The following is a 23,386-nucleotide window of genomic DNA, read 5'->3' as shown; positions in this document are numbered from 1 at the left end:
TTTATGTGGGTTGGTTTAAGCATCATCTACATTGTAGATAATCTAATTGTTCTACTTTGCAGGTGAGCAAATGGAACCCCAGAGAAGTTAAGTAATTTGATCAAGTTCACACAGCTAATAGACAGTGGAGTCAGGATTTGGACGCAGGCATTCTGGTTTCAGAATCCATACCTTAACCACAAAACCACAGTGCATTTTCATTACTGCTTGATTAAGATACATCTGGCGGGGAGGGGGGTCCACAGTGTAAGGGATATAAATGATGAACATCTAAGTAGTACCTTGTCTTGTACACCTGAAACTAATAAAAAAAAAAGATACATCTGGCAAACAGTTGGAGCTCAATAAATAAGAGGAGTTATTTAACCCAGAGAAGTCTAGGACACAGCAGGCATTTTAAAAGTGCATGTTTGACCACAAGGTTGCCGGTTCAACTCCTCGTGTCCTGCAAGGGATGGTGGGCTGCGTCCCCTGCAACTAGCAACGGGCAACTGGACCTGGAGCTGAGCTGCGCCCTCCACAACTACGACTGAAAGGACAACAACTTGACTTGGCGAAAAAAAAAAAAAGTCCTGGAAATACACACTGTTCCCCAATGAAGTCCTGTTCCCCTTCCCCAGTAAAAAAAAAAAAAAGTGCCTGTTTGTCTGGTGCAGCGAAGCAATTCCTAATTAGTGAGCCCCGAAGAGGTCCCCGATTTTCCTGTTATTTTCCCCTAGACTTTCTTCGCTACACAAATAATCTGAGCAGATGAATTAGACCGAATCTTAATGAATGGGATCGATTCTCTCGGTTCTCTTTCTTCCATGTTTTGTTCTTGGTCTTCGGCGCTCCTCAGCGACGCCTCCCCGGGGAGCCCGGCCTCGTCTGGCCGTGCGCATGCGCATCGTCTTGATTGGCTCTACCCCAGTAGAGTGACGGGAGGGATCAGCCAGTGGCGTCGTGAGGAAGGTGCGTGAGCGGCGCCTTGAGGACGCCCCACGGATCCTGCCGCACTGAATATTCACGAGGGGGCGGGTCGGTGCCGCTTCTCGCCCCGGCCATCGCCATGAAGTGAGAGGGGGGCTGGGCGTGGGGGCTTGGAAGATGGGGGGACCGGTGGACGCGCCCGGGGCCCCCGCGGGGCGAGGGGAGGCTGAAGGGATGGGGAGGGGATAGCGGCGGGGACCCACGGCACGGTAACGGGAATGGGCAGCGAGGAGGTAACGCGGAAACCCAGAGGCTCCTGGGGAACGGGGTACATCCGGGGGGACCCACAGGCCGGCCCGACGGCAGGGGAGTGTGGGGGTTGAAGAAGGGCTTAGGGGACCCGGGACTGACCCGGCGGCCCCTGCCTCCAGGCTCAACGTGGACGGGCTGCTAGTCTACTTCCCGTACGACTACATCTACCCCGAGCAGTTCTCCTACATGCTGGAGCTCAAACGCACGCTGGACGCCAAGGTGCGTGGGCCCCGTCCGCCGCTGCCCACCTGACACGTGGGGCTGCCGCGCAGGCGGCTAAGACTGAGATTGCAGGAGGTCTGGGTTAGAAATGAGAGGGCCTTGGGAGCCAGCACTCCAAAACCTCCTATTATCTAAAATAATAATAGTTAATAAAAGAAAGGAAACAACAAAAAGAAACAAAAATAAGTTAATAATAGCAGTAGCTGGTTTTTACCAAAGGCTGAGCTACGCTGTGGCTGGGAACATGGAGACTTTGGGGTCAGCTACCTGGATTGGGATTCTGGACCCACAGCTGTGTGTCCCCTTGGGAAAATCACTCGATCTCCCTGTTCCAAAATCGGGGTATTAATAGTACCTAAGTCAGAGGTCAATGTGAGGGTTCTATGAGTTAATTCACTAAGTGAGGTACAGTTGTCAACTGGGGGTGATTTTGACTCCCAGAGGACATTGGCAATGCCTAGAGACATTCCTGGTTGGCATGCTAGTGGAGTGGGGGTGCTACTGGCATACAGTGTTTTGAAGCCACAGACGCTGCTAAACATACTGCAGTGCACAGGACAGCCCCTCCACAACCAAGTATTATCCGGCTCTAAAATACAAATAAAGCTGAAGTTGACAAACCCTGATGTAAGACACTTAGAAATACTGCCAGGCACAGAGTAAGTGTGAAGTGTTTGCTACATTAAAAGAAAAAGGGCTCACTGTATATCAGGTACTATGCCAAATATTTAACCCCCAGTTTTTCATTAATCCTCATAATCATGCTATGAAAAAGAGCTTATTAGGCCTATTTTAGAGATGAAGATACTGAGGCCAGAGAGGTGAAGGCTCTTGCCTAAGACCATTCAGCAAAGAAGTAGGGTTCAAACCCACTGCCCCTGGGGCCCAAATTGAATTGCTGTGTTGGCCTGCTATTTCAAGATGGTGGCATTCTGGAGGGAGTTTTGAGAGCCTATGTCTTATCCCAACACACAGGGCCATGGAGTCCTGGAAATGCCCTCAGGCACTGGGAAGACAGTGTCCTTGTTGGCCCTGATCATGGCGTACCAGCGGGTAAGTGACCCACTGGGCCTGTGGAAGGGGAAGCGGGAAAGGGCTGGATGGGCTGAGCCCTTTGTTGTCTGCAGGCATATCCACTGGAGGTGACTAAACTCATCTACTGCTCGAGGACCGTGCCTGAGATTGAGAAGGTGAGCTAGAGCCAATGCCGGTGCTTCCTCACTCTCCCCGGACTTCGCTGGTCCCCCTGTGGTTGCCATCGCAGCTTGGGGGTGGTGTTTGGGAGGCTGGGGCCTGGTTGGGCAGGGGCTTGTGCTTTCAGTGAGGCTGAGTTCCCCCTCCCTTCTCTTCTGGCACAGGTGATTGAAGAGCTTCGAAAGTTGCTCAACTTCTATGAGAAACAGGAGGGCGAGAAGCTGCCGTTTTTGGGGCTGGCTCTGAGCTCCCGCAAGAACTTGTGTATTCATCCTGAGGTGAGTGCCCATTCGTCTCCTCACCCAAAGCCCCAGGGTTGAGGAAACTCTTATATTCAACCAGGGGTTTTAGATCCTCAGACTAGACCTCTCGGGGGATAGGCAGGGGCCACGCATAGAATTCTCTCCTCACACGTAAAATTCCAACTCATCTTTTCATGGCTGAAGTGCAGATACCACTAGGGAGCCTTCCTACTTTCCCCCAGCCTGGGAGAGGTTAAAAAGGCAGTTCCTGGAGACTGGCAGGCCTAGTTTCCTGGCTCTGTAACTTACTAGTTATGTACTCTTGGAGAGGAGATTTCTGCAGTCTTGTTCTCAGTCTTCCTTTCTGTGAAATGGGGATAAATAAGTACCTGCTTCGTACAGTTGTTGATAAGATTGGGTGAGATAATGCATGTGTACTCTTAGCATGTACAAAGAGCTAAAAAGTATTAGAAACTGCCATGATATTAGTAGATATATCACACGTAGAATATTTGTTGTTTTTGAATTATGTTACAAAGCCACCGGGCTCACTGTGCACCAGGCACTGTTCTAAGCACTTGATGTGTGGTAACTCATGGAATATATATTCTATAACATTATTTGTAAGAATATATGAGAAATAATACGTATGATGGATAATAATTAAAGAGAAGTAACATAGGCCTTGGTGACTGATGGAATGGGAAAAGGAGAAGGAAGGGTCGGCAGCCTTGAGCCTTCCCTTTGGGGAAGGAGAAGGTTTTGTTCTGAGGACAGGCAGCCCTGGGCTGTGATGGTGCCACCAACAGAGACTTGGAGAGGACAGAGCAGGGCAAGGGCAAGGTGGGTTCTCATACTGTGCAATCAGAACCTCCTTTGATTCTTAGACCTTGCCAGGGTCCTGGGTGTTTGAGCATTTTAAAAGTAAAGTAGTTATCCTTTATCTCCAAGCTAAAGAATCTTCAAGGCTTAATGTTTTGTATTCATTGAGGTATAATTGACATAGTAGTTTCAGGTGTACAACATAGTAATTAGATATTTGTATACATTTCACTTTGTTCTTTTTTTTTTTTTTTCTTTTTTTTTTTTTTGGTTGTTGAGAGCCCACTGGCCCATGTGGGAATCGAACCGGCAGCCTTCGAAGTTAGAAGCATGGAGCTCTAACCGCCTGCGCCACCGGGCCGGCCCAATATTTGTATACATTTCAAAATGATTATTGCAATAAGTTTAGTTAATATCTGTCACCTTATGTAGTTACACATTTTTTTCTTGTGATGCAAATTAAGGGCTACTCTCTTAGCATCTTTCAAATACGCAATGCAGTGTTTTTAACTATAGTCACCATGCTATATACTACATGCCCATAATTTGTTTATCTTATAACTGGAAGTTTGTGCCTTTTGACCCCCATCACCCATTTAAACCACCCCCTAACCCTGCCTCTGGCAACCACCAATCTCTTCTCTGTTTCTTTCTTTTTTCTTTTTAAAATTTTTTTTTAGATTCCACATGTAAGTGAGATCATGCGGTACTTATCTTTCTCTGCCTGACTTCTTTCACTTAGTGTAATGCCTTGAAGGTGGCTCCGTGTTGTTGCAAACGGCCAGATTTCCTTTCTTATGGCTGAAGAATAATCCATTGTCTATAGGGCTTAACGTTTTAAAAGTAATAATTAAAGAGTGACAATTTTGCCACGCTTGCATCTCTGCAATAAGTTCCCAAGTGTCTTAACTGTTCAGTAATGAAACAGGTTGAGGTTTACGTTTTCCCCAAATCCCCGCGTCTCACCCCAGACAGGACCGTCTCCCATTGCACCCAGCTGTGGGGTGTAGAGCCCCAGGTTCCAGCAGTGGTTGGGCTTCTCAGCCTGTTTCGGTGCTGAGATGTATCCCCTATCTCCCCAGGTGACGCCCCTGCGCTTTGGAAAGGATGTCGACGGGAAATGCCACAGCCTCACGGCCTCCTACGTGCGGGCGCAGTACCAGCGGGACCCCAGCCTGCCCCACTGCCGCTTCTACGAGGTGCCTGCTGGGGCAGGGCTGAGGGAGGGTGAGCCAGGCCCCTGTGACAGCCCATCTCGCTGACCCCCAGGCATCCTCTTGCCCCGCCCTAGGAATTTGACGTTCATGGACGCCAAGTGCCCCTCCCTGCTGGCATCTACAACCTGGATGACCTGAAGGCTGTGGGGCGGCGCCAGGGCTGGTGCCCATATTTCCTTGCCCGCTACTCAGTGAGGAGGCTGGCAGGGGGTGGGAAGACGGCGTGTGTGAGGGTTACAGGCTGCCTGCCCTTCCGGTTACCTGTGTCTGTCTGCCTGGATCTCCCTATGGGTCTGTGCCTCTGTGTCTATCAACTCGCTTGTATGTGTGCCTTACCTCGCCTCTGTGTCTTGTCTGGCTGTGTCGGCCTGTCCATCTGCCTGTGTCTGTCTTTCCTGGCCTAACCTCTGTGGACCTGTGATGGAGTGATGTGGTGGTGTGGGTGGGTAGAGGTGGCAGTTAGGCTGGGGTAACACTGCCCTCCTCGGCCCCCCAGATCCTGCATGCCAACGTGGTGGTTTACAGCTACCACTACCTCCTGGACCCCAAGATTGCCGACCTGGTGTCCAAGGAGCTGGCCCGCAAGGCTGTGGTGGTCTTTGACGAGGCGCACAACATTGGTGAGGAGGGAGCCAGGGCAAGGAAGTGACGCCAGCCCCTCAGACTGCCCCGTCTGCCTGATGGAGCCCAGAACCCTCTCCTCTCCTCTCCAGACAATGTCTGCATCGACTCCATGAGTGTCAACCTCACCCGCCGGACCCTGGACCGATGCCAGGGCAACCTGGAGACCTTGCAGAAGACAGTGCTCAGGTGGGGACCCGAGTGGCTGGTCGACCCCGTGCTGGCCCCGGCCCAGCCAGCCAGCGCCTGCCTCTCCCAAGCCCCTGTTCGCTCCCTGACCTGCCTCCAGGGCACCCGCCCCACCGCAGTGCCCTCTCAGGGGTCTCCTGCTCGTCCTACCACCTGTCTGCCCGCAGGATCAAGGAGACCGACGAGCAGCGTCTGCGGGAGGAGTACCGGCGCCTGGTGGAAGGGCTGCGGGAGGCCAGTACCGCCCGGGAGACCAACGCGCACCTGGCCAACCCCGTGCTGCCCGACGAGGTGCTGCAGGGTGAGCTGCTGTCCCCGCTGCCACGGCCCCGGCCCCACTCTCCGGGTGGCGGTGGCGTGCAGCTGAGCGCTCCTCCCCGCAGAGGCGGTGCCGGGCTCCATCCGCACGGCCGAGCACTTCCTGGGCTTCCTCCGGCGGCTGCTGGAGTACGTCAAGTGGCGGCTGCGCGTGCAGCACGTGGTGCAGGAGAGCCCGCCCGCCTTCCTGAGCGGCCTGGCGCAGCGCGTGTGCATCCAGCGCAAGCCCCTCAGGTGCGTCCCGCGTGGCCGGGGGGGTCCGGTCCCTGCGGGGCGGGGGGCAGGCCCTGATCCTCGCAGCGCCTCTGCCCTGTGGCACCACGTGGCCGTTGTCGGCCGTGAGGAAGGAGTGTGAGGGAGCACACGTGACACCTGTTGGCCAGAGCAGGCGGGTCCAAGGGCAAGGTCAGAGCTGGTCCTCGTCCCTGTGTGGGCAGGGGGCTGGCGGGCAGCACTGGCTTGATCAGAGACTTTACCTGAAGAGAGGTATTTTTTGGCTTTTTTTTTTTTTTAAAGATTTTATTGGGGAAGGGGAACAGGACTGTATTGGGGAACAGTGTGTACTTCCAGGGCTTTTTTCCAAGTCAAGTTGTTGTCCTTTCAATCTTAGTTGTGGAGGGCGCAGCTCAGCTGCAGGTCCAGTTGCCATTGTTAGTTGCAGGGGGCTCAGCCCACCATCCCTTGCGGGACTCGAGGAGTCCAACCGGCAACCTTGTGGTTGAGAGCCCACTGGCCCATGTGGGAATGGAACCTGCAGCCTTTGTAGATTGTAGATTGGAGCACGGAGCTCTAACCGCCTGAGCCACCGGCCGGCCCCTACCTGAAGAGATTTTGACAGAGGCACTATTTACAGAGGGGGTGGGTAGCGCAGAGGAGCCATCAAGGGTGGCAAGGCCCCTGGGTAGCCAAGAGCTCAGAGGTATTTCCACCCCAGGCCACAGGGTCAGGGGTGACAGCGGCCCTAAAGAGGGGCTCCTGAAAGGGCCCAGCAGGGTGTGAGCTGGGGGGAAATGCCCCAGACCTCCTGGACCCCTCCCTTCTCCTCCCACTAGTGCCTCTTATTGTCCCCTCGAGCCTGAAGGCAAAAGTAGGATGGGGCTTCCTGTACTTTTCCTCTGCTGTTTTGGGTAGGTCATTGGTCTTCTCTGAACCTCAGTTTCCTCCTTTGTAAGATGGGTTGGGGGTCATCTTCCTTATTCTAGAGTTTCCGTGGTGGTTAAATGAGCAAGCAGCAATATAAGTACCTACTCTGTCTGGAGCACTGATGATGAGCTGAGCACTTTACATTTTGTATCTCCCGGAATCTCAGTATGGTGTCCCCATGCTGCAGATGAGGACACTGTCACTCGGAGTGTGGAAGCCATTGCCCAGAGTCACACAGCAATGGGTGGGGTAGTTGTGCGAAGCCAGGCCTGTAGGGTTTTGAAGCTCCTGGCTTCCCCGTCTCTGAGGGGGTGGGGCAGTCTGCCCCCAATGGGAGACTTGTGAAGGCAAAGATAGGGCGTTAGCTGCTCAACACATGTTCCCTGAGCGCCTGCTCTACTGGGGACACCGTGGTGACGGAAACAACCCTGGCCCTGCCCTCCTGGGCTTAGTCCAACGGGGAGATGGACCCATCCCCCAACAGGGACGACCCAGAGCCGGGAGGGCTGAGATGGGGGAGCCCAGAGGGGTAGGGGTGGGGTGGGGAAAGAAGAGAAGACAGACTTGAAGAAATGACATCCAGGAGAGAGGTTTTAAACTCTTGACTGTCGACCTGGGTCCGAGCCAGGTGGCCCTTCTCCATGACCTGCCCCCAAATGGTGAGAGCCTCAGCCTGACCATTGTTTGGGGAGGGGTGGTCTTGTGTGTGCATGAGTGTGATGTAGTGTGTGTGACTCTGCGAGGGTGTGTGGGCATGTGGGACTTGGAGGCTGCATGTGTCACCAGGGTGGCCGAGTGTGACTGAGACGGTGTGAGGTTCTGGGTGCAAGCGTGTGACCGTGCGGCCGTGCAGGATTCATGTTGTGACTTTGGGATTCTAGGTGTGGTTGTGGATTTCCTGTTTTGACTGAGACCTGCATACCAGATTGTGTGACATGTGACCACATGACTCTGGGATGTGTGATTATTGTTCTGTGTGTGCCATTGTACCGCCGTGGCTCTGCATGACATGCAGATGTACAATGTGGGGACACGGAGGTGACACAGCCCCAGTCCCTGCCCTCATGGAGCCACCCAGTCACCTGGGGAGGCAGAGGCATGACCATGTGCTCTGTTGGAGGAGGGCTGCTGGTCCTGTCTGCTTCCCACTACCCCCGCCCCCCTCTTGCCTCCCCACCAGATTTTGCGCAGAACGCCTCCGCTCCCTCCTGCACACCTTGGAGATTGCGGACCTCGCTGACTTCTCCCCCCTCACCCTCCTGGCTAACTTCGCCACTCTTGTCAGTACCTACTCCAAGGGTAAGAGCACCCCTTCCTGCCTCTGCTGGGCCCCCTGGCAGCTGCAGTCACGATCCCAGCAGAGGCCAGAGGATTGTGTGTAGGACTTGGACACTTCGGACCTTGTAGGACTGTGCTCAGGAGTTTGGGCTTTGAGGGCACTGTGGAGCCAGCAGCAGTTCTTGAGTGAGCGAGCCTTGTGCTCAGATTTGTATTTTCAGAGGCTCCCTCTGGCTGCAGACTGGAGAAGGATGGGAATGGCGATGGTATGAGATGAGGCCAGAGAAGTTCTGTGGGGTCAACTCTCACTCAGGGTGCAGTAAGGACTTGGTCATTCTGTACCTGAGGGCACTGGGGAGCCATGGCAGGTTCTGAACAAGGGAGGGACGGGCAGATTTGCACTTTAGATTCTTCTGGCAGGGACTGGGGTCAGGAGAGGAGGAGCCTGGGCAGGTTTGCACAAGAGAAAGGGAGGGAGTGGAGAGAAATGTGGGAGGTAAAGAGGCGGGGACTTAGTGCCTGGGTGTGGGGAGCAAGGGGGAGATGATACTCAGATTTCCAGCTCGCTAGGGAGAGGGGAAGTGATCCGGAGGCTTTAGCGCCTTTATCTGGCAGCATTCCCTCCCCTTCCTCAGCTTTAAGCTGGCTGGAGTGAGTCTGATCCCTGGGGATTACTCCTCTGTCCCGGAAACCAGGTCAGGCCTGTCTCATGTCTTGCGGCTGGGCCCGGCCTCAGCAGGAGGATGGAGAGTCTGTCCCCCTACCCCAGAGCCTCTCAAGCAGCAAGTCCCATGGGAAGCTTCCTTCTGTGTGCATCTCTCCGTGCCACTCTGTCTTCCCTCTCAGGCTGTCTTTCTCCTCTCCTCCCCACTCGCCTATCTACCTATACCTCACATTCTTTTACCTGGAATATCCTTCCCCATCCTCCAGCCTCCAACTATGTACCCCTCAGCTTTCAGTTCTTGGCTCAGTAGAGATGTCTCCTCCTCCAGTAAGCCCTCTCTGAGCCCCAGGCTGTTCTCAAGACCCCTACCCCCGGCCTCCCTCATCCCAGCCCTGCCCACTTTGGGTGGTCATTGGGGACAGGTCTGTGTCCCCATCACTGGATTGTGAGCCCTGAGAGAACAGGGCCAGAGATGTCTCGGTTACTGGTGTGTCCCCTGCACAGGGCTGAGCACAGAGGACTTGACTTTTTTTTTTTTTTTTAACTAAGTGAAATTGAATATGTGAATTCATCCATCTATTCAATAAACAGGCCAGGCAGGAACCAAGAAAGACTTCTTCCACGACCTCTGGGATTTATATTCTAGAGGGAAGGTAGGTAGCGAAGGTGCAAACAAATGAGGAAGATAATTCCAGAAAGTCACAGTTTTCATGAGAAACAGATAGGTTGCCATATTGGAACAGACCTGCAGTGGCCAGGGTGGCCAGGGAAGAAAGCCTTTCTGAGGAGTCGACTTTTGAGCTGAGTCCCAAATGACCAAATGGAGCCAGCCACCTTGGGAAGATTTCCAGGCAGTAGGGCCAGCAAGTGCAAAGGCCCTGGGGTGGAGTGAGACTGGTGGTTTTTGAAAGTTAGGCAGGAGGCATGTGAGCAAGAGAAAATGGGTCGGAATGGCAGGTTTCCACAGATGATCCTGGACCCCAGGAAGGGTGTGGAGAGCTGTGGGGGGGCTTCTGACCAAGACAGGAGTGTGACCTGACTCAGGATTTCACAAGGTCCCTTTGGCTACTGTGAAGGGAGCAGGGTAGGAGCTGGAAGCCCAGTGAGGAAAAGAGGCAACTACAGTGCTGGGCAGAGGTGGTGGCAGCTGAACTGGGGAGGGGGCGGAAGTGGTCAGATTGCAGATAGACTTTGGAGGCGGAGCTGACAGCCTCCTGATGGCTTAGACAGAAAAGTAGTGGGAGAAGGATCAAGGCTTTGGTTTGAGTGGCAGGGTGGGCCCTTACGGCCCTGGGAGAGACTGAAGAATGAATCTTTGGTGCTCTCTGCTCAGGATCCTCAATGAATGTCTGCACAGGTGTTGGTCCTGGGGAGAAGTGCACAGGTTGGGGTGAATTTTGGACTCAGATGCCTGGGTTTTAGGCTTGGGCTGCTGGTGACTGGTTCCTTTCACCATGGCGGTGGGGACTGGGGACTAGCTGAATGGGCATGGTTACTGCTGGCACCCTGGGAATCTCACTGGCCCCTTGTAGGTTTCACCATCATCATTGAACCCTTTGACGACAGGACCCCGACCATTGCCAACCCCATCCTGCACTTCAGGTGAGACCCAACCCCAGTGAGGTCATGAACAGACCGTGGGCCCCAGCCCCCCAACCAGGCCTCACCATCCTCGTCTGCTCCCCGCAGCTGCATGGATGCCTCTCTGGCTATCAAACCTGTGTTCGAGCGCTTCCAGTCTGTCATTATCACTTCTGGGGTGAGGATCCTTCTCCACCCCCCAATCCCCAGTTCTCCCCTGAGGGGCTCCTAGTTCCTGCCCAGTCTTGCTGAGATCTGTCCTGCTGTCCCTGCTACAGACGCTGTCCCCATTGGACATCTACCCCAAGATCCTGGACTTCCACCCTGTCACCATGGCAACCTTCACCATGACGCTGGCCCGGATCTGCCTGTGCCCTATGGTACGTGGGAGAAGGTGGGGTGACCGGCTGGCTGCCTTTCCTCTTTGTTCCCGCCACTGCTCAGGCAGGAGAGCTTTACAGCTCAGGATACGGATTCTGGGTGCACACAGACCTGGGCTTGATGTTACTTCTTCCTGTGGGTGTACACCTCCGGCCTCAGTTTTCTCATCTGTGAAATGGAAATGCCTCCTCCCTGATCTCCCAGGGTGGTGGAGGGGAGTGTGAGCTAAGGGGTGTAACACACTTATGTGGCCCAGGACCTGGATTTTGATTAGCGTGGCTCTGCCCAGTTCATCATCTGTCTGTGACCTTGGTAAGTGACCTTGGTAAGTGACTTACCAAGGTCACTTCTGCGCTGCCTCAGTCTCCTGTGTAAGTTGGGCATTGTAACACGGACCCTCAGACCCTCATCTTGTAGCCCTTGGGCCAGATGTGCTTTAGAATTGAGAATTTTGAGAATTGAGAATTTTCCCGACTTTAGAAACGAGGCCTATGCTATGTGCTGTGTACCACTCCCAGCGGGGTGTGGGCAACAACCTCCAGCTAAAGTCATATGATTATTTCATCAGCGAAGCATGTAGAGTCAGAAAGGGAGATAAGTCAGGACTCTGAATAGACTCGGGGAGGGCAGGTTTCCCTACTCTGTGAGTTTGTGCCAAACTTAAATATCTGGACTTCCCAGAGTATTGTGGCTTTGGGAATTGCCCTTTGGGAGTTGTGGACTGGTGCTGACCACACTGCAGCATGGTTTTGTGAGGCTGCCTGTGGGGTTGTAGCAGTGGCTCTCAAGGTCATGGTGAGGAGCATTCTCCTGGAACCGACTAGCGGGAGGCTGGGGCCAGTGGAGCGTACTTGCTGCCTGGGGACATGGGCAGACTTGGGTCCAGTTCCCTCTCTGCCGTATTTGCTGTGTGACCTTGGGTAGGCGATTCACCTTCTCTTCACCTTCTCTGAGCCTTAGGTCATTCTTCCATGCAGTGCTGATAACAGGGTAGCTGAGCATTCAGTGACACCACGTCTATAAAAAGCTTAGAACAGCATTGGCTGGCGACCAGCACTCACACATTGGACTGGTTGCTGCTGCTTCGCTTACTGTGACCTGTCCTGCTGTCTCTAGATCATTGGCCGTGGCAATGACCAGGTGGCCATCAGCTCCAAGTTTGAGACCCGGGAAGATATCGGTATGCTGCCCAGGGGGTTTTATTTGGGTTCCGAGAGGGGAGATTTATCAGTCAGTATGGCCTAAGACTTGCTGCAGTAACAAATACCCCCAATTCGAAGTGGCTTTACACAGAGGTTACTTCTTGCCCATGGAACATGCCATTGTGGGTTGGTGGGGGCCTACCCACTGTCACCTCTCTGGGAACCTCCACCATTGGACACATCACTGTGCTGGTGAGATGTGACAAGAGGTGATCATGGTGAATCGTATACTGGCTAATAAAGGTGCTCAGACGGAAGTGACACGGCCACTTCTGCACTCATTGGCGATGGCAAGTCACATGGCTATGCCTGACTTCAGGGGTGGGGGGGTACAGTCCTCCCTCGGGCCTGGAAGAAGTGGAATGTGAGCGATAAATAGCCCTACAGACGGGCTCAGTGGGCCTCAAGTTCAAGACCCGGCATTAGACAGGAACGCTGACGGGGAGTGGGGAAGAGAACCCAGGCCAGCAGAGGGTGCAATCTGTGACCCCTCCCAGCCGTGATCCGCAACTATGGAAACCTCCTGCTGGAGATGTCTGCTGTGGTCCCTGATGGCATCGTGGCCTTCTTCACCAGCTACCAGTACATGGAGAGCACTGTGGCCTCCTGGTACGAGCAGGTACTCTCACCACCCCGGCCGCCCAGGCGCCTGAAGGCTCCTGGCTCCTCAGCTCTTGGCTCTGCTCCTCTGGGTGCTCGCTTTACTCCTCGCGTTGTGAATGTTGACATATGTCATAGGTGACAGGATGGTGTGTAAGATACATGTGAACAATTTAAGGAATAAATAGTGTACAGTGGGCCCCTCCCTCAAAGGCATAACCCCTCAGGAGAGGTAACCACACACCTCCTTTCTGGGTTCCCCAAGACCATGTCCCCCCAGTATCTATGGTACGGAGACACAGGGTAGCAAGTGTGACTCCAGCTGGGTGCTATGTTATTAACGGAAGGTTCTGGGGAATTAAGGCTGGACAGAGACTCAGGATAAAGAATCTACTGGGGAGTGTGTGGGCACGGGCATGGGGCATTCTGGAGACTGGGAGCTGGGCACTGGGTGGCGACAGGATGTGGTAGGGGCTACCGCTTTGTCTTTTCTGCTTCTGAGTGCTCCATGGCCCAGCTCTCAGGAGGAGGTGAAAGCAAGCTCTTTGGGGTGACATGAGTGAACTGGCTAATCCAAGCACCAGGGAATGGTGGGGGTGGGAAGTGAGGCGTGCCAGTGCCACCACCCTCCTTCCCGAGTCTGCTGGGGACAGAAGGGAACCGGGGCGAGGTGAGGACGCCTGTGTGCTTAATCCTGCTGCCAACACACCCTGGCCTGCCTGGTGTCCTTTCCTAGGGCATCCTCGAAAACATCCAGAGGAACAAGCTGCTCTTTATCGAGACCCAAGATGGGGCTGAGACCAGTGTCGCCCTGGAGAAGTACCAGGAGGTAGGTGAGGGTGGAGAATACTGAGAGAGGGGCCGAAGGGGGCAGCTCTGAGGGGTGCAGCTCTGTCCTGGCCTCCCCTCCCCAGGCCTGCGAGAACGGCCGTGGGGCCATCCTGCTGTCAGTGGCTCGAGGCAAAGTGTCCGAGGGAATCGACTTTGGTGAGTGGACTAGGCTCTCCCCTCCCCAGGAGCCTGCCCGGAGCTCTGACCACTTCTGCTCCCTTAGGGCACCACCCACAGCCAGGGCACACACAGGGGCCCTCGGAGCACACCCACTCTCCCCCCCGTTCCTGGGCCACCGGAGGGTGGCTCTCCAGCCTGTCACACTGGTAACCCCCCTCTTGCCCCCTCCTTCCAGTGCACCACTTCGGGCGGGCCGTCATCATGTTTGGCGTCCCCTATGTCTACACCCAGAGCCGCATTCTCAAGGTGAGCAGCACCTGGGGTGGGTAGGATGTTAAGGCCTCTCTTGCCCCGCAACCCCAGGACTTCTGTGGTGTGAGGAAGGGGCTGAATGTGGAGGGACAGGCAGGAGGGGACCGCTCCGCTCCCCCATCTCCTCACACACAGGCACGGCTGGAATACCTGCGGGACCAGTTCCAGATCCGAGAGAACGACTTTCTCACCTTCGATGCCATGCGCCACGCGGCCCAGTGTGTGGGTCGGGCCATCAGGGGCAAGACAGACTATGGCCTCATGGTCTTCGCTGACAAGGTGCGGGTTCAGGGGCCCTGCCAACCTGGCTGTTCCCTAGTCATTTTTCAGATGGGGAGAGCTGGGTAGGGTGGCCTGAATGCCCCCCGACCCCCAACCCAGGGTCCTGACACCCTCCCTCTCATTCCCACCCTCCTGCCCAGCGGTTTGCCCGGGCGGACAAGCGGGGGAAGCTGCCCCGGTGGATCCAAGAACACCTTACTGATGCCAACCTCAACCTGACCGTGGATGAGGGCGTCCAGGTGGCCAAGTACTTCCTGAGGCAGATGGCACAGCCATTCCACCGGGTGAGCCTGAGTTGGCCAGCCCTCACTTCCCTTCACCCTCCCAGGCTAAGCTCCTCCTCCGGGAAGGGCCCTTGACAAAGAGGTTTGTGTGTGCCCACGTGCCAGGCCGGGGAACTGGGGGCAAGTCAAGGGCTACAGCCACTAGTGTGTCCCGCTCCAGTAGGTGAGCAGGTGCGTGGGAGCCGGAGGAGGTGGGGTGAGCAGACACAGGTGGTGGGGCCTCTGGAAAGCTGATCCTTCCCTAGCTGGGACACAGCTGTCTGGCTGCCACCTTCCTCCTCTGGCCCGTCTTCTGTTTACAGGGATGGCACTCTCTGCATTATATGGGTGTGTCGAAATTCATGCATCCTGTCCTGTGAGCCACCTCTGTCCCCACCTGGGGCATGTGCGGAAGTGCAGCAGTTGTCTCCCGGCTCCTGGCCTGACCCCTCCCTCTTTGTCCCCCTCCTGCAGGAGGATCAGCTGGGCCTGTCCCTGCTCAGCCTGGAGCAGCTGGAGTCAGAGGAGACGCTGCGGAGGATCGAGCAGATTGCACAGCAGCTGTAGCATGAGGTGGGGGCAGGGCTACAAAAGGTGTTCCTGGTGACTCCAGCCTTACGTGGCCCTGGGTCCCAGCGGCTTGGAGGGGGCCTCAGGGAAGTCACTGGAAGACCCTTGAAGGAAGGAAACCTCAGGCCGACGCTCCCGGTTGCCAAATCCATAGCCTTTAATCTCAGGAGAGGGCAGCCCAGTACACCCAAGAGGCAGGGAGACGAAAGGACCCCCATTTGGCCACCCCTCTCCCACTCTCCCTGAGAAGCTGAGCCACGTGGTTCTGTCGACTTTAGCGGCGGCCCAGGTCCTGGGTGCTGGTGCTGAGGGTCCGAGAAGCCTCACTCAGGTGCTGGTTTGGGAACTGGGGACAGGCACAAGGAATGGCTGAAGGGTGGGCGCGGGGCAGGACAGCCCTGCTCCAGCAGCATGGCTGCCAACTTGTCCGTCTTAATGGCTGTGTTGCTCATCCTTCTGTCCCCACCCGTCCATTCTCCTGTTCTCGGGTCCATCCCAGCCCGACTGTCTCCACCCTTTTCTTGCCTCAGCCTGTCAGCATGGCCCCCCACTCTGTCCTTGACCCAGGTGCCCATCTTCCCCCTCACCTGGGTCCCAGCAGCCCTTGCACTGTCTATGTGCAGCGTGTTGAGTGACATAGCTCTCTTCATCCTACAGAGGAAACAAGTGAGTCCAGGAGCGTCAGGCTCCCACGCAGGGGAAGACCTCTGCAACATCGGATTTGACTGTATGTGTCACAGGGAAGATGGGAGCCATGAAAGATTCTTGAGCAGGACAGGGGATGGAGTGGGCTGCAGATAGCAGGGTTCTTTGTTGATCTGATCCAACACTCACCCGGCTGCCCCTGCCATCCCCTCGCCTCGGAGACGGGAGACCAGCTTCTCGCTTCCACGCCGGATAGACTCACGGAACTTGGAGAATGAGCTGCTCCGACGGCGAACGGTCTGAGGAGGGCACGGGGGACACCAGTCAGTCCCCATCCCATCCAGTTCCCATTCCTGGCCTGGGAGCTGGAGACAAGCCCATCCTCACCTGCTGTTCTGTGTCACCAGTCGTGCCTGTGCTGGGGGCTCCTGGGGAACAGATGGGGGCCATTGTGGTGGGGACACGGAGAAGCCACCTCGGGGGGAGGGACTGGGGGCTCACCGAGAGGAGCGGGCAGGTCCTCCCTGCTGAGGATTTCTTTATATAGTTTTTCTGCTTGCTGGTACTTGTTCTGTTTCAGGTAGGCTGTGGCCTGCGGAAGGGCACAGCCTGTGATCTTGGCTCAAATCTGGGAGCTCCGCGGGCCCCAGCACTGCCCCCAGACCCGTCAGCCCCATCCCACTCCAGGCCTCTGCCTACAGCAGAGTGGGCTTGGAGCCTGACCCCACTTCTGCCTGGGGACACAGGGCAAGAGACTTCCTGGCTCAGCCTATTTCCCACTCTACCTTGGGCCAGTGACACAACTTCTTTGTGCCTCAGTTTCTTCATCTGCAAAATGGGGGCCACAAGAACACCTACCTCACCGGGTCCCTTAAAAAGCGGATGGTACAGGAAAATACTAAGCAGGGGATCCAAAGCTCAATAAATGTCTGATGCTATCATCGGCTCCCAACCAAGCTCTCCAGCTTCCTCTTTCACTGGAGCTGTTCGCTGGCTGCCAGCAACTCTCCTGTTTCCTGACGTTCCCTGTCTTCTGCGCTAAGCGAGCTCACCAGTCAGGGCTCAGCTAGGAAGCCAAGTCTCAGGGGACGCCTTCCTCCCTGGGCCTGGCAGAGGGGATTGCTCCTGGCCTCTGTAGCATCCCACCCTGGAGCCCACGGGTACCCCCGCATCGTGTGGCCCGTCCCCCCCACCCCTGGGACCCATGGCACCCTCACCAGGTTGTTCTTGGTCTTGGCCACGTTTGGGTCATGGGGCCCTCCCAGGGCCTCGTAAATGCTCAGGGCTCGGGCATAGTGCTGCTCCACCTCCTCAAACTTGCCCTGGTTCTGGCAGAGCAGGGCCAGGTTGTTGAGCTGCTTGGCCACGTCCGGGTGGTCAGCGCCCAGGACCTAGGGGTCATCCAGGATTGGTGGGTCACGTGACGCCAGCAACCACAATGGGGGTCAGAGGTTAGGGGTTACAGGGTCAAAATGGAGAGTTACATGAGGTTGGGCTTGGAGAGCAGAAGTTCCACTATCAAACTAGGGATTCGTAAAAAAAACTAGGGGTTCGTCAGGTTGGAGGTCATGGTGGTCCAGAAACCACTGTGACCTTGGGATACAAGGTCAAATGGGAAGGAGCTCACGGGTTGGGGGGGCATATGAGGTGAGTTAAAAGAGATCAGGAGTCAAGATCAAAGGGAGCTCACAGAAGGTCAAGGGTGGTGGGTCACCGGAATGGGTGCTCCAGGCTCAAATTGTGGGCTTACGACATCCAGTAGAAAGGGCACAAAAGGGGCACCAGAGGATCAGGGAGCACTTCAGGATCAAATGGGAAGGGCGTCCCAGGACAAGGGACTCGGCCTGGGCAGGGGGCAGGACCTTCTCACGGATCTCCAGGGCACGATGGCACAGGGGCTCTGCCTCACGGTATCGCCCACGCTTCCCGTAGAGGACGGCCAGGTTGTTGAGGGTGGCAGCCACCTGTGGGGTTGGGGGAAGCAGGTGAGGGATTGGAAGACACAGCCCACAGCCCTTCCTCCTGGGCTCCAACTCACTGCAGGGTGCTCAGGGCCCAGTGTCTGCTCCCGGATCTGCAGGGCATCGTGGAGAAGGTCTGTGGCTTCTTTGTACTTGTTCTGGTCCCTATGGGGTGGCCCAGGGATGGAGGGGAGTCAGCCAAACGCGGGTGGCAGGCCCAGGGACCTGGCTGAACCAAGCATGGGTGGCGCCCTTTGGGGGTCCCTTCTGGGTCTCCCCACACCTGCACCTCCAGACCACTGCCAAGCCTCTGGCCATCCTGTTGTCCACACTCTGTTGGGGTCTCGGTCACCCATGCTCCCTGAGTCCTCTTTGCCTGGGTCACAGTGGCCTCCCCAGATCTCTCCCACCATCCCAGTGCCCCATGCTGACAGAGCAGGCCACCAGGGTCCCCTTTTCCAGCCAACTACGGTTCCCGCCCTTGCTGCCCCTCTAGCTGTGGCCACCTGCGGCCCTTACCGGTACACCAGTGCCAGGATGTTGAGCATGGTGGCCACGTCAGGGTGGCAGTGGCCTGAGCTCCTCTCCAGGTCCTCTAAGGCCTGGCGACACAGCGGCACAGCCACCTCGTAGCGGCCCTGCCCTGCATACTGGATCACGAGGTTGTGCAGCGTCCGAAGGCGGGCCGGGATCTCATACCCCCCCTGCTGAGCTGCTGCGGCCCCCACCGTCTCAGGACCTGGGGGTGATGGGCACCGAGTCACTACAGTCCTGCCCCTCCAGCCCCACACGAGTGACACCTTCACCCTAGAACTACAGCTGCCTCGCTACCCAACCGCCCCCAGGACCATGGGCCCCTGCACTGACTTCTGAGATTGGGATCCCAGGCATTTTACTGACCCATGGGTTGTAAACGTGGGCATCTGCCTGGCTCATGGGGCTGTGGCCACCATGGCCGGCCTGGTGTCGTGCCTTCCAGCCTCACCTGCCTGCTGTCACCTCCTACAGCCACCTGTTTCATCCGCCTGACAGCCTGCCCTGACCTCCCTCATCTGCTGCTCAGAGACCTTGGGGTTCAGCAGTCTCTCCCCAGTTTCGCCTTTTCATCCCCCATGATTGAGCTCCCCACGGCCACGTCTCCCCCACACCCACCTTTCTTCTCCTCCTCCTCACTAGGGAACAGGGAGGCCAGGCTGTCTCGGCGAGGGGGGGACTCGTGCTGCTGTAGAGAGGACAGGAAAGTGGGAAGTCAGAGGGTTGGGAGTTTGTTTGAGAGACTGGGTCCTGAATCTCTCGGGGTTTGAGGGATGTGGCGGTCAGGGGCCGCAGGGGTGGCCTGAGTGCTGGGGGAGGACCTGGAGGCGCCTGTGGAAGTTCTAGTGGGTTGGGGAGTTCCTTCAGGGTCTAGAACACTGAGGCTCCATGGAGGGTTGGGGAGCTGTGGGTTATCGAAGGAGGATCGAGGCCCCTGGCGCACCATGGCCCCCACCTCTCCCGTCCCGCAGCACCTGGATCTCGGCAGGTATGTCATACTGCCGTAGCTGCCCCAGGAACTCAAGGTGCTTCTTCTCCTCCTCCAGCTGGGCCACAGCCTCCTCACTGGCCCGCAGCCGCCTCTGAGTCTCCTCCAGCTCCTCCCGCAGCCACACATTCTCCTGGGCCAGCCGCCGGGCCTGTGCTCGCAGCCGCTGCTTCTCGGCCTCCAGGGCGCCCACATGTGCCGACAGGGAAAGCAGCACCTGCCTCAGGTTGGGGATCCAGTCAGGGCCCTGGTCCTTCCCCTGCCAGACAGCCCCTGGCCCAGCCCAGGGCCTCAAGTCAAGCCAGAGCACCTTGTTCTATCCAGGATCCACCAGATTCTAGAAACGCTTCCAGTGTGACTTCCAAGGATGCATGGAGGCTCCCAGGGACATATCCAAATCTTACCCAGGGACCCCTTGATTTCACACAGGCACATAAATTGTGCCCAGGGACACTTCATGTCCCACCCATGCATCCCAAAGGTTCTCCAGGACCTGCAGTTCTGTGGAAGGACTCCACCTGGTTCAGCGGATCCTGTCACACTCAAGGGCCCTCCCAACGCTGCCTAGGGACCCCAACTCTGGCCTAGAGCCTCCCCCTCCCAGGCCTGGCTCCCCTAGGTCTCACCTATCCCAGGCTTGTCCCCTGAATACATGGGCCCTCTCACTCCCAGACCCCACCCAGGCCTGAGCCCCCCCACCCCCCCACAGCTGGCCCTCTCATACCTGCGCCTCGCCTAGCCCTAGTTCGATGGCCTCCAGCGAATGGCTCACCACCTGCTGCTTTTCTTCCAATAGTTCCAAGCCAGCCACTGGACCCTGCCCTGCCAGGGCCTCCACCAGGTGCCCAGCCAGGCCATGGTGTTCTGTACGGAGGGCCTCCAGCCCCTGCACCACTTGCCGCGTCTGCCGCACCAGCTCCTCAGGATTCAGGCGCTCTGGGCCCAGCCCCACACTTCCGGGGGCTGCCACCTGCACAGACATTGCTGTTCCTGGGGGGCAGCGGGATTGGGGAATCACTGCCAAAGCCAGGCATGCCAGCCCTTCAGCCTCCACGCCATCCTGACCAGCACGACTCCTAGTTATCTCCCTATCCAGCCATCCCAGCCAGCCCTCTGCCTCCGTACCCTCCTCTTTCCAGCCAGCACCCCGTCTCACACCCATCCTGGGAACATTCTAATCTAGCTTTGCCTGTCCTCAGCCATGAGGGCAACTCCAAAACCCCAAAAGATGACCAACCAAAAGAAGTCTAACAGCTGGCTTGTGGCTTCCTACCTGCCCCCAGCTCATGTGGCCAGCCCTCGCCACCCCCAGGTACCCTGGCCCAGACCTTCTGGCTGTGTGACCTGGGACTGGAGGCAGCCTCCTCCGCTGGGTGTGTGGGGCGGGGCGTGTGGAGGCGGCAGCTTCTCGTGAGCTCACTCTTAGGGTGTTTTGTTGGGAACCAGTCAGACCACTGGGGGCGGGGTGGGGCAGGAGGAGCAGCCCAGGGGCTGGGGTACCGGAAGCAGAGGAGGCCTCTGGATGGGGGGGCTCAGGGCACCCTGTATGGGCTCTGGGGGCCTAAGGAGCTGACAGACCCTGAGGGATCAGGGGCTCCACCCTCTACTGCAGACAGGCTCAGCCAGCCCAAGGCGTGTTGGGACACACGTGTGGCAGGTGTGGCCCATGGATGTCACACTGGCCTCGTGACAGCTGAGGGTCTGAGGCCCAGATTGTAATGGGTGGGGGGTCTCAAATGAAGGACTTCATGTGGCGTGTATGTGAGTGACAAAGTCAATGACACAGTTGACTGGTGGTGGCTCAGTCCCTCATATACACACTTACACACACACACACACACACACACTCCCCTCTCAGAAATACAACTCAGTACACTCCTCTGAAAAATCAAACACATCACATACACTCACACACACACATTTTCCTTTCAAAATACAACCTAATGCAACACACTAATGCAGGCGCACACACATACACTCCTGTCTTAGAAATATAAACTAACGCACAGATATATTTTCCTGTCAGAAATAAAACCAACACATGCAAAAACGAACTCTCTGCCTCTCCTTCCTCACCTTCGAAAATATAACCGAATCCCAAATCTCTCCCATTCAGAGTGTCTCCTTGCACTTATGCCCATGACACATGCCTCTCCCACACTTCCGCAAGCAGCCCACTCTCCGTCGTATGCCCAGTGCTTCCTCCGAGCACACACACACATTCCCAGGATTCGCTGGGGACCTGTCACCATCTTCCCCATGTCCTCCAACACCCCCCACCCCCTGGCAGGGCTGGCCAGGGATTCGTCTGTCTGCACATGAGCACACAGATACAGAGCTTCAAACATGGACGTGCAAATGGCCCCTGAACTCAGACTCAGTTATACTCCCATAAGTGGGTGCCCAGGGCACAGACAGCTGTGGGGACATGCACACACCCTCTGAGGCATGCTTCACTCTAGCAGCTCTGTCCGCCATGAGCAGCCCAGCGGTTTCTGTACCTGCTCGCAAGTTCACAATCAGATACGCTTAGATACACTGTAAGGGTAGCACATAATCCTGTTTTTCATAGACTGCAGGCTCTCATCACCCTCAACCTCTCTTTCTGTGTATGTGTTCGGGCATTTATCCATCTCTCTTTCTCTATTTGTGCGTGTGTATGTATGTCATACCATCTTTAGTCTCACACCTCACACACAAACCCCATAAACAGTCAACCACAATCTCACAAGTTCAAGAGCCATCCTGACAATCACAAATCCTGCCGATTTATACAACCTCCCACAACCTCATGTACAAGCTCAAATAACTGAGCTGAATGCTCCAGACACAGCCTCGCCTGCACCACCCACAGCCAACCCCAGTAACAGTCACAGCGACACGCACAGCCACCTAGCACTGGGGCTGTTTCCTCGACACACTAGCTCATACACTCATACAGTCCTCCAAGCAGCTGACTCCCCTTCCCGTGCTCAGCCCTGTCACAGGACTACACAGCTGGCAAGGACAATCAGACACACCCCACACAACCATTCTGTTACACACATTGCCCACCTCCCTGCCACCCCCCATATGACTGGCAGAAAGACAACCACAGCTACGCAACCCCTTAGTCACACTCATACCTAATCCTACAGAGTTCAATTCCCTCCCGGGCACACAGCATTACAGACACACAATCAGAGGTCTCCCACATTTTCACGTCACTGAAACAGCCCCACACCGTTTCACACAGTCCCTGTGTGCCCTCCTAGGGTTACACAAACAGTCCATCTCCCCTTCACACCTATACTCACAGCCTGACACTATCTCGACATACACTTGAGCTTCATACACAGTCACACGCACATCTGAGCTTCGTACACCATCACTAATACACACGCACCACACTATATCCATACACTCGCAGCAGGACGTCCCCATCATGGTCAGCCCCGCCTAGCACAGAACTTACCACTGGCCGGCCTGCCCAGACCAGTGCACCCCTGCTTCCCAGCAGCGGTCACAAGGGGCCCCTCTCTCTCCCTAAGCCCCGCCCCCGCTCCTGTTTACCTGTGCACGGGGGAGGGGGTGGGGCCCCAGCTGGGCCTCCAGAGCCCCGGGAGCCCCAGGGCTGGGGAGGGGGCATCCAGGGCCCTCAGGCCTGTCCTCGATGTCAGGCCAGCGGGCCCAGGGGAGCGACAGGCCCAGCCCTCACCCTCCGCCCCCATCCTCGCGACCGCCGGGACCCCCGCCCCACACTTCCAGCGCCCACCTGACTGCGGCCCGCTCCCAGACCCGCTGTGCTGTGCAGGGCCCTGCCGCCTCCCGCACGCCGCTCCCAGCTGCGCCTAGCGTCTGGGGCCTGGGGTGGGTCCTCCCAGGGGCGGGGCGGCCTGGAGCCCTGCCCCCTGCAGGTGAGGCCGGCCCCGCCCACCGCCCAGGGAAAGTTTAGCCCCACAGCGAAGGCCCAGCAGGAATAGCACCACCTCGGAGGAGGAGCCTG

At 56.6% G+C, this 23,386-nt stretch overlaps 2 protein-coding genes across 4 annotated transcripts; one reads left to right on the top strand and one right to left on the bottom strand.

The window, feature by feature from the left end:
• The first annotated feature begins 933 nt into the window (after window positions 1–933).
• On the top strand, window positions 934–16,872 carry ERCC2 (ERCC excision repair 2, TFIIH core complex helicase subunit). Of its 3 annotated transcripts, none has more exons than XM_081030431.1 (24): window positions 934–1,053; window positions 1,341–1,440; window positions 2,419–2,496; window positions 2,571–2,633; window positions 2,802–2,915; window positions 4,784–4,900; window positions 4,993–5,109; window positions 5,415–5,538; window positions 5,632–5,728; window positions 5,896–6,029; window positions 6,112–6,280; window positions 8,370–8,488; window positions 10,664–10,733; window positions 10,821–10,890; window positions 10,991–11,092; window positions 12,210–12,273; window positions 12,793–12,914; window positions 13,632–13,724; window positions 13,810–13,882; window positions 14,082–14,152; window positions 14,294–14,437; window positions 14,581–14,724; window positions 15,178–15,276; window positions 15,931–16,872. In XM_081030431.1, the coding sequence occupies exons 1-23, from the start codon at window positions 1,049–1,051 to the stop codon at window positions 15,268–15,270; spliced, it is 2,283 nt and encodes a 760-aa protein (XP_080886557.1). In that variant the 5' UTR covers window positions 934–1,048; the 3' UTR covers window positions 15,271–15,276; window positions 15,931–16,872. The 3 variants fall into 3 exon arrangements, with proteins under 3 accessions (XP_080886557.1, XP_080886556.1, XP_080886558.1); XM_081030430.1 differs by lacking the exon at window positions 934–1,053 and adding an exon at window positions 1,060–1,237; XM_081030432.1 differs by lacking the exons at window positions 934–1,053; window positions 10,664–10,733; window positions 10,821–10,890; ... (8 more) ...; window positions 15,178–15,276; window positions 15,931–16,872 and adding an exon at window positions 1,174–1,237 and having other exon boundaries at window positions 8,370–8,691.
• KLC3 (kinesin light chain 3) lies at window positions 15,405–23,276 on the bottom strand. Its single transcript, XM_081030433.1, has 13 exons — window positions 23,156–23,276; window positions 20,126–20,391; window positions 19,388–19,618; window positions 19,032–19,101; window positions 18,399–18,618; window positions 17,957–18,044; window positions 17,781–17,882; window positions 17,136–17,309; window positions 16,420–16,510; window positions 16,306–16,346; window positions 16,108–16,217; window positions 15,861–15,924; window positions 15,405–15,619 (listed from the first exon to the last, which is right to left on the bottom strand). The coding sequence occupies exons 2-13, from the start codon at window positions 20,381–20,383 to the stop codon at window positions 15,548–15,550; spliced, it is 1,521 nt and encodes a 506-aa protein (XP_080886559.1). The 5' UTR covers window positions 20,384–20,391; window positions 23,156–23,276; the 3' UTR covers window positions 15,405–15,547.
• Window positions 23,277–23,386: the final 110 nt, after the last annotated feature.

This window comes from Rhinolophus hipposideros, assembly GCF_964194185.1.
Source record: "Rhinolophus hipposideros genome assembly, chromosome: 21".
Classification (NCBI taxonomy): domain Eukaryota; kingdom Metazoa; phylum Chordata; class Mammalia; order Chiroptera; family Rhinolophidae; genus Rhinolophus; species Rhinolophus hipposideros.
Note: the sequence above shows the minus strand (reverse complement) of the source record. Positions and strands in the feature narration are given on the sequence as shown.